The sequence below is a fragment of the Aquarana catesbeiana genome, linkage group LG02 (genome assembly GCF_042186555.1).
Source record: "Aquarana catesbeiana isolate 2022-GZ linkage group LG02, ASM4218655v1, whole genome shotgun sequence".
Classification (NCBI taxonomy): Eukaryota; Metazoa; Chordata; class Amphibia; order Anura; family Ranidae; genus Aquarana; species Aquarana catesbeiana.
In genome coordinates, this window is record NC_133325.1 from 657,523,230 (window position 1) to 657,539,447 (window position 16,218).

General features: G+C 43.8%; 1 protein-coding gene across 1 annotated transcript in view; it reads right to left on the bottom strand.

The window, feature by feature from the left end:
• VPS37D (VPS37D subunit of ESCRT-I) overlaps positions 1-10,616 on the bottom strand; it is a 49,708-nt gene extending 39,092 nt beyond the window's left edge. The window contains exon 1 of the mRNA XM_073616572.1: positions 10,229-10,616. Within this exon, the coding sequence (XP_073472673.1) occupies positions 10,229-10,450 (222 nt within the window). The 5' untranslated portion in view covers positions 10,451-10,616. The remainder of the gene's footprint in view (positions 1-10,228) is intronic.
• Between the last annotated feature and the right edge of the window lie 5,602 nt (positions 10,617-16,218).

Below are 16,218 nucleotides of genomic sequence, written 5' to 3' on the forward strand. Positions count from 1 at the left end.
TTGAAAAAGTATTCACACTCCTTGAAATTTTCCACAATTTGTCATGCTACAACCAAAAATGTAAACATTTTTGGGGGGGATTTTATGTAGAACAACACAAAGTGGCATATAATTATGAAGTGGAAGGAAAATGATAAACGGTTTTCAAAATGCTTTACAAATAAATATCTGAAAAGTGTGGTGTGTATTTGTATTTAACTCCCAAGTCAATACTCTGTAGAACCACCTTTCGCTGCAATTACAGGTGCAAGTCTTTTTGGGTATGTCGCTTTGCACAGTCAGTGCACTAGACAGTGACATTCTTGCCCATTCTTCTTTGTAAAATAGCTCAAGCTCTGTCAGATTGAATGGAGAGTGTCCGTGAACAGCAATTTTAAAGTCTTGCCACAGATTTTCAATTGGATTTAGGTCTGAACTTTGACTGGGCCATTCTAACACATGAATATGCTTTGATCTAAACCATTCTATTGTAGCTCTGGCTCTATGTTCAGGGCCGTTTTCTCGCTGGAAGATGAACCTCCGCCACAGTCTCAAGTCTTTTGGAGACTCTAACAGATTTTCATCTAAGATTGCCCTGTATTTGGCTCCATCCATCTTCCCATCAACTCTGACCAGCTGCCCTGTCCCTTCTGAAGAAAAGCATCCCCACAACATGATGCTGCCACCATCATGTTTCACGGTGGGGATGGTGTGTTCAGGGTGATGTGCAGTGCTAGTTTTCCGCCACACATAGTGTTTTGCTTTTAGGTCAAAAAGTTAAATTTTGGTCTCATCTGACCAGAGCAGCTTCTTCCATGTTTTCTGTGTGTCCCACATGGGTTCTCGCAAACTGCAAACGGGATTTATTATGGCTTTCTTTCAACAATTGCTTTCTTCTTGCCACTCTTCCATAAAGGCCAGATTTGTGGAGTGCACGACTAGGAGTTGTCCTGTGGACAGATTCTCCCACCTGAGCTGTGGATCTCTCCAGCTCCTCCAGAGTTACCATGGGCCTCTTGGCTGTTTCTCTGATTAATGCTCTCCTTGCTCGGCCTGTCAGTTTAGATGGACGGCCATGTCTTAGTAGGTTGGTAGTTGTGCCATACTCTTTCCATTTTCGGATGATGGATTGAACAGTGCTCCGTGAGATGTTCAAAGCTTGGGATATTTTTTTATAAACTAACCCTGCTCTTAACTTCTCCATAACTTTATCCCTGACCTGTCTGATGTGTTCCTTGGTCTTCATGATGCTGTCTGTACACTAAGGTTCTCTAACAAACCTCTGAGGGCTTCACAGAACAGCCGTATCTACACTGAGATTAAATTACACAGATGGACTCTATTTACTAATTAGGTGACTTCTGAAGGCAATTGGTTCTACTAGATATTAGTTAGGGGTAACAGAGTAAAGGGGGCTGAATACAAATGCATGCCACACGTTTCAGATATTTATTTGTAAAACATTTTGAAAAACATTTATCATTTTCCTTCCACTTTACAATACGATAATGATCCACACTTGCTTCCGCATCCTCTGCCAGGTATAATTTTATATATATATATATATATATATATATATATATATATATATATATATATATATATTATTGGTCCAAGCTATAACTTTGTATAAAATATCAATACCAGGGATCGTGGAGGGAAGGATTTAATTGAGGCAGTTCCTCAAGGAATTGTGTCCAACGGTCATCTCTTTGCTCAAGGAGGAACAGGTTGTTAGATTAGGAGTATTTATTATTCAGATCACTCATCAGAGTGATCTATTATTATTACTCAAACTCATCAGACCCAACGTGTTTCATCCACAAAGACTTCAACTGGGGTGTTACACCCCAGTAGGGTCTTTGTGGATAAAACGCGTCAGTTCTGATGAGTCCACTCCATGTCATTGCGCCCCTTTCTACTTTTTTTCAATGCTTATGTGATCACTACAAGAAGATGTTTTTATTGATGCCCATTATCCCAGTATCTATGTAAGTTTTTACCTTTTAATAATATTCGTGGCAAAACGGTTTTACACTATGTTGAGGTCTCTTGGTTTTTTATGGATGTTCGAGCTTATAATTTGACAAGTGGCCCGGCTGGTGTGGAGAACCTGGCTGCCTACTCTTAAATACCATCCCTGTGACTACCATACTGACCATCATTACTACATGCTTGGTTAAAGCTTCCTCATGGTAAGTGTATTCAATCTCCTCTTCTGGGTGGTGGATGTACTTGTCGTGGTGACTGCTTAAGTCAACGTTTGGATTTTTTCCATAATCACCATTGAATATGAACTTTTGTCTCTCTTCACTATTTTGGACTATTTAAACAGATGATGTTATGTCACTAAACTTTTTCCATTCTGCATTGTTCACTTTATTATGCTGATATGTTATTATTATTAGCTGTTTATTTATATTTAGCGCTGCACTTTTTGTACCTCCTATAATAAGGCTTATCTGTAGGTACAGTAACTATCTCCTAAACTTGTGGTGTTTAGGAGATATTCACAAGGAATGCAGCCGGTGATGTCACCAGCGCATTTACTCTGAAGAAATGGTATACCCGTGTGGTACCTTCAAAGTTCTGTGTCGGGGCTCCCGTGCACATGCGTAGGACTGACATCATGGCAGCCCAGACCATTCATACAGCTGGAGCCTGTGAACTCAGAAGGAAGACTGAGTGATAATAGAAGCGTCAGGGTGCCGTGACAGCGCTCTGCTGGAGGGCTCCGTGTGCCGGTAAGTATGCCGTTCATATTAGCACATTTTAACTTAAACCTGCAGAGGGCCTGATTTTTTTTTTGTGTGGTGGTTTAGTACCGCTATAAAAATGTTACAGGAAATCTAACACTCAATAACAAACTAAATAAAAAAAACAAAAAAACCTTTAAATGCCTGGTTCATCGGTTTGCATTGTGTACTTTATAGAATATTTTGCACTTTTGCACTCATTCTTTGATTGAATGCCTGGATGCTGCAGATAACTATTGAAAATAGGGTGAGCGACATCAAATTTAGCAATACACTATAATAAATCCAGACACTAACAGACTTGGTAAAACATAGAATTAAAGGACATGACATGCTTGGTTTTTCAGAGAGCCAGCACCATCAAGTTGCTTTCACACTTGAGCTGAGCGTCTTTGGTCGTTTTTACAGGCTTTGTTTTAAGCGGTTTTGCTTGAGCATTTTTTTATTATTATTTTTAGCCAATAGAAAGTTAATTACCAGGTGAAAAACAGATGTGCAATATACATGTTTTGCACTTTTTTGGACATTCCGATTGAAGTCTATTGGGGCCAAAAACACGTAGGCTGGGTTCTCACATAGTGCGGATGCGGCTCACAGCAGGGGTCTGATGCATCCATCCCTGTTCTCCGTTTCAAGGACCAATCAGGCCCGAATTCGGACCTGAAACTGAGCCAAACACACACAGGACCTCTGTGCAATCCACTCTGCTGCCACCACGGAGATGTGTGAACCAACTCCACTGAGAGCCAGGCACACTCTCCTGTCATGCGATTTGGATGCGAGGAAGCATCACATTCGCACTAGTGTGAACCCAGCATTAAAGTGTTTGCAACCGTAAAAAAATTGGATCCTGTTACTTTAAAGCATGTTATACAGCTCAGTGCTTGTGCTGTCTAATTTGGCCCCCTGTATCACCTGAAATACCTGGCTGATCCTGCCTGGCTATGATCTCAACCCCTGTAAACTGACCACGGTTTATCATGGCTGCTGGGCCCTGACACCGTGGTCAGTTTACGTGCCTCCATCAGCCGCAGCTCTCCTCTGTCCTCTCTCCCCTGTCAGCAGATACCAGTGACCCCCCCCCCCCCCCCCCCGCTGAAATAACTGTAGAAAATACACACAGTCCCCTCTGTTAGAAAGTGTCCTATGCTGCAGTGTCTGTTCTTTGTAAAAAATATGCCCATTACTTCTTGATTTCACAGCGCCCCTCATGTGACTCCTTGCTGCTCCCCTTCTCCCTACTGACGTTAGCAGGGGATTGCCCCCCCCCCCCCCCGCTCTAGCTGTCAGATCGGGAGAGGGAGCAGCGAGGAGTCACGTGAGCGCTGCTCTGAAATCAGGTAGAAATGGGCATCTTTTTTACAAAGAACATACACTGCAGCATGGGATGCTTTCTAACAGAGGGGATTGTGTGTAGTTTACTAGTTTACAAAGTGGCTTAACAACAACTTTAAGCTTGTAGCTTAAAAGAAGCTCATGTACTTTTTCACGCTACAAGCTTCAAGCGGCCTTACACTTATATGTGGAAGGGCACAACTGAATGTGTGAATGGGGCCTAATAGTTATAGGTCAAGTTACATTTTAAAATGGAACTAAACTCAAAGAAATACTAACCTCTGCATTCCAGCGATGTGGCAGTTAAAGAGGAACTCCAGTGATATTTGTGTTTATTAAAAGTCAGCAGCTACAAAAATTGTAGCTGCTGACTTCTAATAAACCGACACTCACCCGTACCAGGATCCAGCGATGTGCTCACTAGAGCCATTCTTTCCATCGGACCTTCTGTTCCCAGCGCTCGCATCTCAACTGTGGGTACCTGGCTGTGACAGCCTGCAGCATGCGTACTCGAACCACACTTGCGAATGGTCCCATAGTCTACTGGGAACTTTGATGGGGGGGGGGGAGAGAGCTTCTGCTTCGATCGCATAGGTCAGTGATGGCGAACCTTGGCACCCCAGATGTTTTGGAACTACATTTCCCATGATGCTCAACTACACTGCAGAGTGCATGAGCATCATGGGAAATGTAGTTCCAAAACATCTGGGGTGCCAAGGTTCGCCATCACTGGCCTAGGTGATCCGAGCAGAAGTGGGTACCTGTCAAAACAAGGTACCCGCCCCCCCCCTCAAAAAAGCCATTACTGAAGGAGGATGGGGGAGGGGGCCTTAAAGCGTAGCTTCCTCTTTTGGGCTGCCAGCTGTCACCTTCTCTCCAGCTAATTCCAGATACCAGGTTTTTGGCCTCTTAAATTACATCATTACATGCACGGGAGTCCATCATTCTGACACAACTGGAGTTTGCCATGAATGCAGGTAGGTCATTATTTGTTATTGTAGAGGCATTGCATGTCCCTTCTGCAATAAGGAGCTGCCTGCTCAGTTTTTTGTTAGTTCTATTTAGCTCCACTTTAACGAGACATACCTCTACTTTCACAGTCCTACAAGTCACTAAACACTATTCCTCAAAAGAACTTAAAAATATAACCATAAATAATAATAATGATAAACTTTATATAGTGCCTTTTATATACTGTCTCAAAGTGCTTTACAATAGAAACAAAGACTAATTATGTTGTAAAAAAAAGGAACAAAACAGGAACATTTAGCTGAAAGCTGTCTGAAAAAGAAAGATTTAATTTGAAAGAGTTTAAAATCGGAAATTACCCCAAAATGGGAAGTTCCGCCTTATGCCCACTCCCACTAGTCGGATCGATGCAGCGATCCACCAGAAGTCCACCTCCCCCCCCATTAGCGGTAATGCCATTTTTTTACTTTTTTGGGGGAGGGGGTTGCGGGTACCAGGTTTTGACAGGTTCCCACTCCCACTTTTAGTCGGATCGATGTGGCAATCCACCAGAATTTCTCAACCCCCCCCCACCCCACCTGCAACCTTCTAGGACATGTCACAGGTCCCAGAAGGAGGCTCTGAGGAAGAAGGTATTCCTTTGAAACGCGTCAGTGAGCAGTGGTTCTCGTGTCTTCTCCTTTGTCACCTGGAGACTGTTGATACCAGACCGATTAAGGCTTTTACATTGCGGTTTTCTTTTTTCTTGTTTCACAGGTCCCAGAAGGCTGTGGGACCATTCACAAAGCGCAACGTGAATCACGCATGCGCAGCCAGCTGTGAAGCCGAAAGGAATCACAGCCGGCTGCCCACAGTCAACATGCTGGTCCCGGGGACCAGAAGATCGGTGAAAAAAACAATTTGGGCTAGTATGGTGCTGGACCCCTGGACAAGCAAGTGCCCTTTTATTAAAAGTCAGCTCATTGGGGTTGGAGACCGCGTGGGACTGACTCAGTAAGTCACTAGTTGTGGGTGGGTGATGGAGTGGGCGAGGGAGAAGGTCTTGCTTCCAATAGTTTGTGCCCAACTTGAAAAAGATGGGGAGTCAGTCCTTTATTTAATGGGGCCTGGGCTGCTATCTCTGGGTACTACCTTAAGGTCATTTCCACATGTGAACTAGGAAGAGTAGGTAAAAAGGAGCGCCTGATGTCCAGTAAATGCAAGTTGAAAGGTAAATTTTAATGTGATACAAAGCAGCCCAGATCCACCTCTCCTTGAGTCCCTCCCTTCTGCCAAGTGCCCCCAAATTAGGTAGCTTGCAATGGGGGCACTGGAGCCACTGCTCTGTGTGTCTTGTGTGACACAGAGTCGCGGCTTGACCCCCCCAATTAGCTCACTGACTTAGACTGACAGCAGCGAGAGCCAATGGTGGCCCACTGCTGTCTCAGCCAATGAGGAGAGAGAGAGACTTGGACAGCCAAGACTCTTCTGCAACATCGCCGGATCAAGATGGGGCTTACGCAAGTATTAGAGGGGGCTGCTGCACACAGAAGGTGTTTTATCATAATGCATAGACTTTAGAACCACTTTAAGGCGTTTATTGGAGATTGTAACAACATTGCCTCAGCGAGCACAGTCGACACTCAGACAAACATCCGTCTGCCCTGAAGAAGGGGGAGTCTTTGTCTCCCCGAAACACGTCGGCTTGTCATGTCATGTGTTACAAACTCCAATAAACGTCCTCAAAATCACCTTCCAATTTACTTGACACTGGGTGCTCCTTTCTACCTACTCTTCCTTTTATCTAAAGTCAGCAGGTACCGTATTCGTAACTGCCAACTTAATTTTTTCCAGCAGGTCAAAGAACCATGTTGAAGAAGGTGCCTCTCTGATTTTTATATACACACACACACACACACACATATACATATAAACTCTATGAACTTGTGTACAGTATCCCACAAAAGTGAGTACACCCCTCACATTTTTGTAAATATTTTTTCATGTGACAACACTGAAGAAATTACACTTTGCTACAATGTAAAGTAGTGAGTGTACAGCTTGCATAACAGTGTAAATTTGCTCTCCTCCCAAAATAAGTCAACACACAGCCATTAATGTCTAAACCACTGGTAACGAAAGAGAGTACACCCCTAAGTGAAAATGTCCAAATTGGGCCCAAAGTGTCAATATTTTGTGTGGCCACAATTATTTTCCAGCACTGCCGTAACCCTCTTGGGCATGAAGTTCCCCAGAGCTTCACAAGTTGCCACTGGAGTCCTCTTCCACTCCTCCATGACGACATAACAAAGCTGGTGGATGTAAAGACTTTGTGCTCCTCCACCTTCCATTTGAGGATGCCCCACAGATGCTCAATACGGTTTAGGTCTGGAGACATGCTTGGCCAGTCCATCACCTTTACCCTCCACTTCTTTAGCAAGGCAGTGGTCCTCTTGAAAGTGTGTTTGGGGTCATTATCATGTTGGAATACTGTCCTGCAGCCAAGTCTCCGAAGGGAGGGGATCATACTCTGCTTCAGTATGTCACAGTACATGTTGGCATTCATGGTTCCCTCAAGGAACTGTAGCTCCCCAGTGTCAGCAGCACTCATGCAGCCCCAGACCATGAGACTCCCACCACCATGCTTGACTGTAGGCAAGACACACTTGTCTCTGTACTCCTCACCTGGTTGCTGCCACACATGCTTGACACCGTGGGGGTTATTTACTAAAGGCAAATCCACTTTGCACTACAAGTGAAAACTACAAGTGCAAAGTGCACTTGAAATTGCACTGAAAGTGCACTTGGAAGTGCAGTCACTGTAGATCCGAAGGGGATATGCAAGGGAAATAAAAAAAACAGCATTTTGGCTTGCACATGATTGGATGATAAAATCAGCAGAGCTTCCCCTTATTTCAGATCTACCCCTCAGATTTACAGCGACTGCACTTCTAAGTGCACCTTCAGTGCAATTTCAAGCGTACTTTGCACTTGTAGTGCAAAGTGGATTTGCCTTTCGTAAATAACCCCCCATGTGAACCAAAATAACTTTATCTTGGTCTCATCAGACCACAGGACATGGTTCCGGTAATCCATGTCCTTAGTCTGCTTGTCTTCAGCAAACTGTTTGTGAGCTTTCTAGTGCATCATCTTTAGAAGAGGCTTCCTTCTGGGATGACAGCCATGCAGACCAATTTGATATAGTGTGCAGCATATGGTCTGAGCACTGACAGGCTGACCCTCCACCCCTTCAACCTCTGCAGCAATGCTGGCAGCACTCATACGTCTATTTCCCAAAGACAACCTCTGGATATGTCGCTGAGCATGTGCACTCAACTTTTTTGGTCAACCATGGTTGAGGCCTGTTCTGAGTGGAACCTGTCCTCTTAAACCACTGTACGGTCTTGGCCACCGTGCTGTAGCTCAGTTTCAGGATCTTGGCAATCTTCTTATAGCCTAGGCCATCTTTATGTAGAGCAACAATTCTTTTTTTCAGATCCTCACAGAGTTCTTTGCCATGAGGCGCCATGTTGAACTTTCATTGACCAGTATGAGAGAGTGAGAGCGATAACACCAAATTTAACACACCTGCTCCCCATTCACACCTGAGACCTTGTAACACTAACAAGTCACATGACACCGGGGGGGAAAAATGGCTAATTGGGCCCAGTTTCGACATTTTTACTTAAGGGTGTACTCAGTTTTGTTGCCAGTGGTTTAGGTATTAATGGCTGTGTTGAGTTATTTTGAGGGGACAACAAATTTACACTGTTATACAAGCTGTACACTCACTACTTTACATTGTAGCAAAGTGTCATTTCTTCAGTGTTGTCACATGAAAAGATAGAAGAAAATATTTACAAAAATGTGAGGGGTGTACTCACTCTTGTGAGATACTATATTATATATATATATATATATATATATATATATATATATATATATATATATAATTTTTTATTTTTATATAAATGTTTTTATTTTATAATAATACAAAAGGGTCATTATCAGCCAGCACCACATAAATCGGCACAGACTTGTAGACATCCAACACAGAATGACATCGGTGTACACAAACCAGTGTATGAAAACACAGCTAATGACTAAAGCCTTACGAGGGAGACCATCATGCAAGTAAACAAACATATAAAACACACAAAGACCTGACGGGAGAAATAGAGAGAGAGAGAAAAAAAAAAACCCTGAATGACAATAATGAGGAGGAGAGAAAAGGGAACAAAGGAAAGATGTAAGGGGAGGGAGACGTAAAGAATAGACAAAAAAAAAAAAAAGACAGACTGAGGGATCAGCTCACCAATACAAAAGCATGTCACCACCAGCAGGCCTGTAACACAATAACAAAACACTGGTGTAGGGTATGGGAGCTGAGTAAAGCGAACGGTGGGCTATAGGTGAATGGATGTGGCAGGTGTGATCGGCCAATAAAACGTAGAAGACCTGGCACACATCTGCACACCCCGAGAGGAGGCCTGTACAGAGGCATGACAAAGAACGCTACAGGTTCTGTGTACACCATCCTAGAGCTACAGGCTGGCTGGAAGCAGGAGATGTGGGTGGTACAGGCCCTAGTCTCTGCCCATACACAGCCAGATGGTGTGTTTGTTGTAAGCCTCTCGGAATATGGATGGAGGAATGATGCTGCAAGGACCTGTGCCTTGGTGTGGAGGGTTCCCTGGTTGGAAGGAAGGGAGGGAGGCCAGGCCTTTGACGAACCTTCATCCATAGCACAGGTTTCTCCAACACAACTCCATCCATGGAGACGGCAGGTTCTGTTTATTGACAAACAAGTGCAGATGATGATGATGATGTCTATGGAATGGAGAGGAGGAGAGGCACAATGAAATGTGTGACAATGGCAGGAGAAATAAGACACACAGGGGCCTAGGGGGGAGCTGATGACCACCAAGGCCCATGTATAGGTCTATATAGGTGACAGTTGATGGCCATAGGATGGAGAAGGTGGTCAGGCACCATGGATGGAAGGGGTGTCTATGGCACAGGTGATGGGGGCTCCATGTATAGAGATGTGGTCCTGAGGATGGTTGGTGGGGTGGATGATGGTCTCCAGGCTCAACAGGCACAGTCTGCATCCTGTCCATGTCTCCTCCTCAGGTGATGTATGAACCCCCATCCATCCAGACACCTCTCTACACCCAGCGGCTCCCTCCCCGGCCGGCCTGCCGGCTCACCTGCTCGCTCAGGCGGACGATACGTTGCAGCTTCCCCTCGTCCTGCAGCAGCTGCCGGAGCTGTTCGGTGCTGAGCACCCCGAATCGGTCGGCCTCCGGGGAAGGCTCAGTGCGGGTGGCGGGCTTCGAGCTGCCGGCTTCCGTGGACGGGTGGGGGCGGGCGGCCCCGGGCTTGGCGCTTTCGTGCTCCGGGGACGGATGGGAGCGGCTCCCCGGGTTCATGCTTGCCGGGCTCCGGGTCCACTCTCAATCCCGCGGTCCCCGCAGTCTGCAGCGGGGGGGTGCACTACCCGGAGCGGCCAGCAGAGGGCGCCCGGAGCCTTCTCTTCTGTGTCCGGCTCGCAGTGTATAGAGCTGCCGCCTGGAGCCGTGTCTGCCTATACACAGAGCTAAATATATACACCATCCGGGCACAGCCAGACATACCGACCTACACCGGGCTCTACAATCGGCATTGGACGGACACTCACCCGCCAGGGGGCGGGGGGAGCGCCTGACAGCAACGCCGGACCGCCCAGCAACCGGCTGACTGAGGAACTTTGAGGAGGAACTTTATGTGAAGAGATTGTAGGAACAAAGAAGTCAGCTGCCTCTAAAGATGGAGAGGAAAAGTCTGAGGAAAATTCTCACAACATTCCTATGTCCTTCCACACACTTTGTCTGCTTTTAACATTTGATTTTGGAATTTACCGAACAAAAACCATATACACTGGTAGAAATTTGTTCATCGGAGAAAACATTTCCATCCTGCTCCTTCGAATTTTCTCATCAAACATCAATTTGACCTACTAATGATTTGAAAAATGGACAAACTTTCTTAGAACATTTTTTTACCAAAGAATTTTCATTCAAAATTCTACCCATGGTGGTTCAGGGGATTCCCATCGTCTCCTTGGAGGAACGAGTCTTGCTTTATGCGGACCATATGCTCATATATCTCAGGGACTCGCGGACAACCTTGCCACAGGTTCTGCAAGTAATCCAGAGCTTTGGCCAGTTCTCTGATTGCGGGTTTATTGGAGCAAATCAAATCTTTTTTTGATAGATGAGACTCCTGATTTTGTGCTGCCTCTGAATTGTTCTCTGCAGATCACCTCTAAATTTAGGTATCTATTTGTGAAAATTCAACTTCCTTTAGCTAGGTTTTTACAAAAATAATTTGGCCCTCTGTATTTCCTCCTTCTGTTCCAGAATGGAAGGAGGAACGGAATGGACCTACTAAGTGATTCAAAAAATGGACAAACTTTCCTAGAACATTTTTTCCCAGAGAATTTTCATTCAAAATTCTACCCATGGTGGTTCGGGGGATTCCCATCATCTCCTTGGAGGAGCGAGTCTTACTTTATGCGGACCATATGCTCATATATCTCAGGGACCCGGGAACGACTTTGCCACAGGTTCTGCAAGTAATCCAGAGCTCTGGCCAGTTCTCTGGATTTCTGGTTAAATGGAGCAAATCAAATTTTTTTTTTTATAGATGAGGCTCCTGATTTTGTTTTGCCTCTGAATTGTTCTCTGCGGATCACCTCTAAATGTAGGTATCTAGGTGTGAAAATTCAACTTCCTATAGCTAGGTTTTTACAAAAATAATTTGGCCCCCTGTATTTCCGCCTTCCATTCGAGAACGGAAGGAGGAACAGAATGGACCTACTAGTGATTCGAAAAATGGACAAACTTTCCTAGAACATTTTTTTACCAAAGAATTTTCATTCAAAATTCTACCCATGGTGGTTCAGGGGATTCCCATCGTCTCCTTGGAGGAACGAGTCTTGCTTTATGCGGACCATATGCTCATATATCTCAGGGACTCGCGGACAACCTTGCCACAGGTTCTGCAAGTAATCCAGAGCTTTGGCCAGTTCTCTGATTGCGGGTTTATTGGAGCAAATCAAATCTTTTTTTGATAGATGAGACTCCTGATTTTGTGCTGCCTCTGAATTGTTCTCTGCAGATCACCTCTAAATTTAGGTATCTATTTGTGAAAATTCAACTTCCTTTAGCTAGGTTTTTACTAAAATAATTTGGCCCTCTGTATTTCCTCCTTCTGTTCCAGAATGGAAGGAGGAACGGAATGGACCTACTAAGTGATTCAAAAAATGGACAAACTTTCCTAGAACATTTTTTCCCAGAGAATTTTCATTCAAAATTCTACCCATGGTGGTTCGGGGGATTCCCATCATCTCCTTGGAGGAGCGAGTCTTACTTTATGCGGACCATATGCTCATATATCTCAGGGACCCGGGAACGACCTTGCCACAGGTTCTGCAAGTAATCCAGAGCTCTGGCCAGTTCTCTGGATTTCTGGTTAATTGGAGCAAATCAAATTTTTTTTTTTATAGATGAGGCTCCTGATTTTGTTTTGCCTCTGAATTGTTCTCTGCGGATCACCTCTAATGCCGCGTACACACGGTCGGACTTTTCAGCTACAAAAGTCCGACAGCCTGTCCGACAGACTTCCGGCGGACTTTCGGCGGACTTGCGGCAGACTTTCTAACGAACGGACTTGCCTACACACGACCACACAAAAGTCCGACGGATTCGTACGTGATGACGTACAACGGACTAAAATAAGGAAGTTCATAGCCAGTAGCCAATAGCTGCCCTAGCGTGGGTTTTTGTCCGTCGGACTAGCACACAGACAAGCGGATTTCGGGGTCCGTCGTAGTTACGACGTAAAGATTTGAAGCATGTTTCAAATCTAAAGTCCGTCGGATTTGAGGCTAAAAAAGTCAGTTGAAAGTCCGGAGAAGCCCACACACGATCGGATTACCAGCCAGCTTTAGTCCGTCAGCGTCCGTTGGACTTTTGTAGACGAAAAGTCCGACCGTGTGTACGTGGCATAAATGTAGGTATCTAGGTGTGAAAATTCAACTTCCTATAGCTAGGTTTTTACAAAAATAATTTGGCCCCCTGTATTTCCGCCTTCCATTCGAGAACGAAAGGAGGAACAGAATGGACCTACTAGTGATTCGAAAAATGGACAAACTTTCCTAGAACATTTTTTTACCAAAGAATTTTCATTCAAAATTCTACCCATGGTGGTTCAGGGGATTCCCATCGTCTCCTTGGAGGAACGAGTCTTGCTTTATGCGGACCATATGCTCATATATCTCAGGGACTCGCGGACAACCTTGCCACAGGTTCTGCAAGTAATCCAGAGCTTTGGCCAGTTCTCTGATTGCGGGTTTATTGGAGCAAATCAAATCTTTTTTTGATAGATGAGACTCCTGATTTTGTGCTGCCTCTGAATTGTTCTCTGCAGATCACCTCTAAATTTAGGTATCTATTTGTGAAAATTCAACTTCCTTTAGCTAGGTTTTTACTAAAATAATTTGGCCCTCTGTATTTCCTCCTTCTGTTCCAGAATGGAAGGAGGAACGGAATGGACCTACTAAGTGATTCAAAAAATGGACAAACTTTCCTAGAACATTTTTTCCCAGAGAATTTTCATTCAAAATTCTACCCATGGTGGTTCGGGGGATTCCCATCATCTCCTTGGAGGAGCGAGTCTTACTTTATGCGGACCATATGCTCATATATCTCAGGGACCCGGGAACGACCTTGCCACAGGTTCTGCAAGTAATCCAGAGCTCTGGCCAGTTCTCTGGATTTCTGGTTAATTGGAGCAAATCAAATTTTTTTTTTATAGATGAGGCTCCTGATTTTGTTTTGCCTCTGAATTGTTCTCTGCGGATCACCTCTAAATGTAGGTATCTAGGTGTGAAAATTCAACTTCCTATAGCTAGGTTTTTACAAAAATAATTTGGCCCCCTGTATTTCCGCCTTCCATTCGAGAACGGAAGGAGGAACAGAATGGACCTACTAGTGATTCGAAAAATGGACAAACTTTCCTAGAACATTTTTTTCCAAAGAATTTTCATTCAAAATTCTACCCATGGTGGTTCAGGGGATTCCCATTGTCTCCTTGGAGGAACGAGTCTTGCTTTATGCAGACCATATGCTCATATATCTCAGGGACCTGCGGATGACCTTACCACAGGTTCTGCAAGTAATCCAGAGCTTTGGCCAGTTCTCTGGATTTCAGGTTTATTGGAGCAAATCAAATTTTTTTTGATAGATGAGACTCCTGATTTTGTGTTGCCTCTGAATTGTTCTCTGCAGATCACCTCTAAATTTAGGTATCTAGGTGTGAAAATTCAACTTCCTTTAGCCAGGTTTTAAGAAAATAATTTGGCCCCCTGTATTTCCTCCTTCTGTTCCAGAACGGCTCAAAGGGTTAATCTGCCTCTCTCTTTGATGGGTCGTGTTAACCTATTCAAGATGGTCTTTTTTTCAAAATTTTTAAATATTTTAACAAATTCCCCAGTCTTGATACCGAAAAGTAAATTTGCCGAAATTGACTCAATACTTACTAGTTTTTTAGAGCACCACAAGTCCCCTAGAATGTCGCTAGCCACCCTACAATTACCAAGTAATAGGGGAGGTCTGGCACTTCCTAATCTCTGTATGTACTATCTTGAAGCACAAGTCAATTATGTATATTGGTGGAGGTTCCCACAGCTTAAAAATGCCACTACCGCTAAGGAAGCTAACATAGTTTCATCGTATGAAACTCTATCCAGTTTTTTGTATAGACACTCTTTACCAGTAAAAGAAGGCACTACCATTCTTAAAATGTCCCTCTGAATCTATGCCCAATGCTTTAATATATTAGGGGAGGATAGCCATATAAGCTCCCCTAACTAACCTCTTTGGCATAATCCTAGATTACCTCGCTTCCTTTCACTTTCCTGTGGTCTTCAGTGGGCAAGCCAAGGTCTACGGTATTTAAATCAATTATATGAGGCCGGTACATTTAGTCAAATTCTACCCATCTATAACCAGCCTAAACTGGTTATACATCAGTAGAATTTTAAACCAAAATTTGTATGGAAATTCTCAGAACATTTCTTTGTCCTTCCAAAGACTTTGCTTTTAACATTTGATTCTGGAATTAATGGACTTTACCGAATGACAACCACATATACTGTTAAAAGTTGCTTCCTTTGAGAAAAATGTTTCATCCTGCACCATCATTGTTTCTCTTCACTGCAGTCAAAAAATGAACATCCATTTAACCTACTAAGGATTAGAAAAATAAACAAACTTTCTTAGTTTGAATTTTTTTTTCAAATTTCTACCCATCTATGACCAGCTTTAAGCTGGGGATACTCCAGTAGAATTTCCAACCACAATTTGTACAAAAATTCTCAGAACATTCCAATGTCCTTCGAAAGTAGTTCAAGATTTTGTTTGCTTTCAACATTTGATTTTGAAATCTACGGACTTTACCAAACGAAAACCACATACATTCCAGGAAAATATTCCTTCCTGCTCCTTCAACTTTTCTTGTCACTGCAGTCAAAAATAAACATTGTTTAGAAAAACAAACAAATATTCTTACAACTTTCTTAACCACTTGCTTACTGGACACTTAAACCCCCCTCCTGCCCAGACCGATTTTCAGCTTTTAGCGCTGTCACTCTTTGAATGACAATTGCGCGGTCATACAACACTGGACCCAAATGACATATTTATCATTTTTTCCTACAAATAGACCTTTCTTTTAGTGGTATTTAATCACTGCTGGGTTTTTTATTTTTTTGGTAAAACAAAAAGAGATTAAAAAAAAAATTACAAAACTGTTTTATATTTTGTTAATAAATTTTGCAAACAGGTAATTTTTCTCCTTCATTGATGTACGCTGATAAGGCTACACTGATGAGCACTGATAGGCTGCATTGATGGGCACTGATGGGCATGGATAGGCTGCATTGATGGGCACTGATAAGGTGGCACTGATGGGCACTAATAGGCGGCACTGGTGGGCACTGATGAGGTGGCACTGGTGGGCACGGATAGGTGGCATTGGTGGGCACTGAGAGGTGGCACTGATGAGGGGCACTGAAGGGCATTGATAGGTGGCACTTAAGGGCACTAATAGGTGGCACTGATAGCTGGCACTGATGGGTGGCAGTGATGGGCACTGA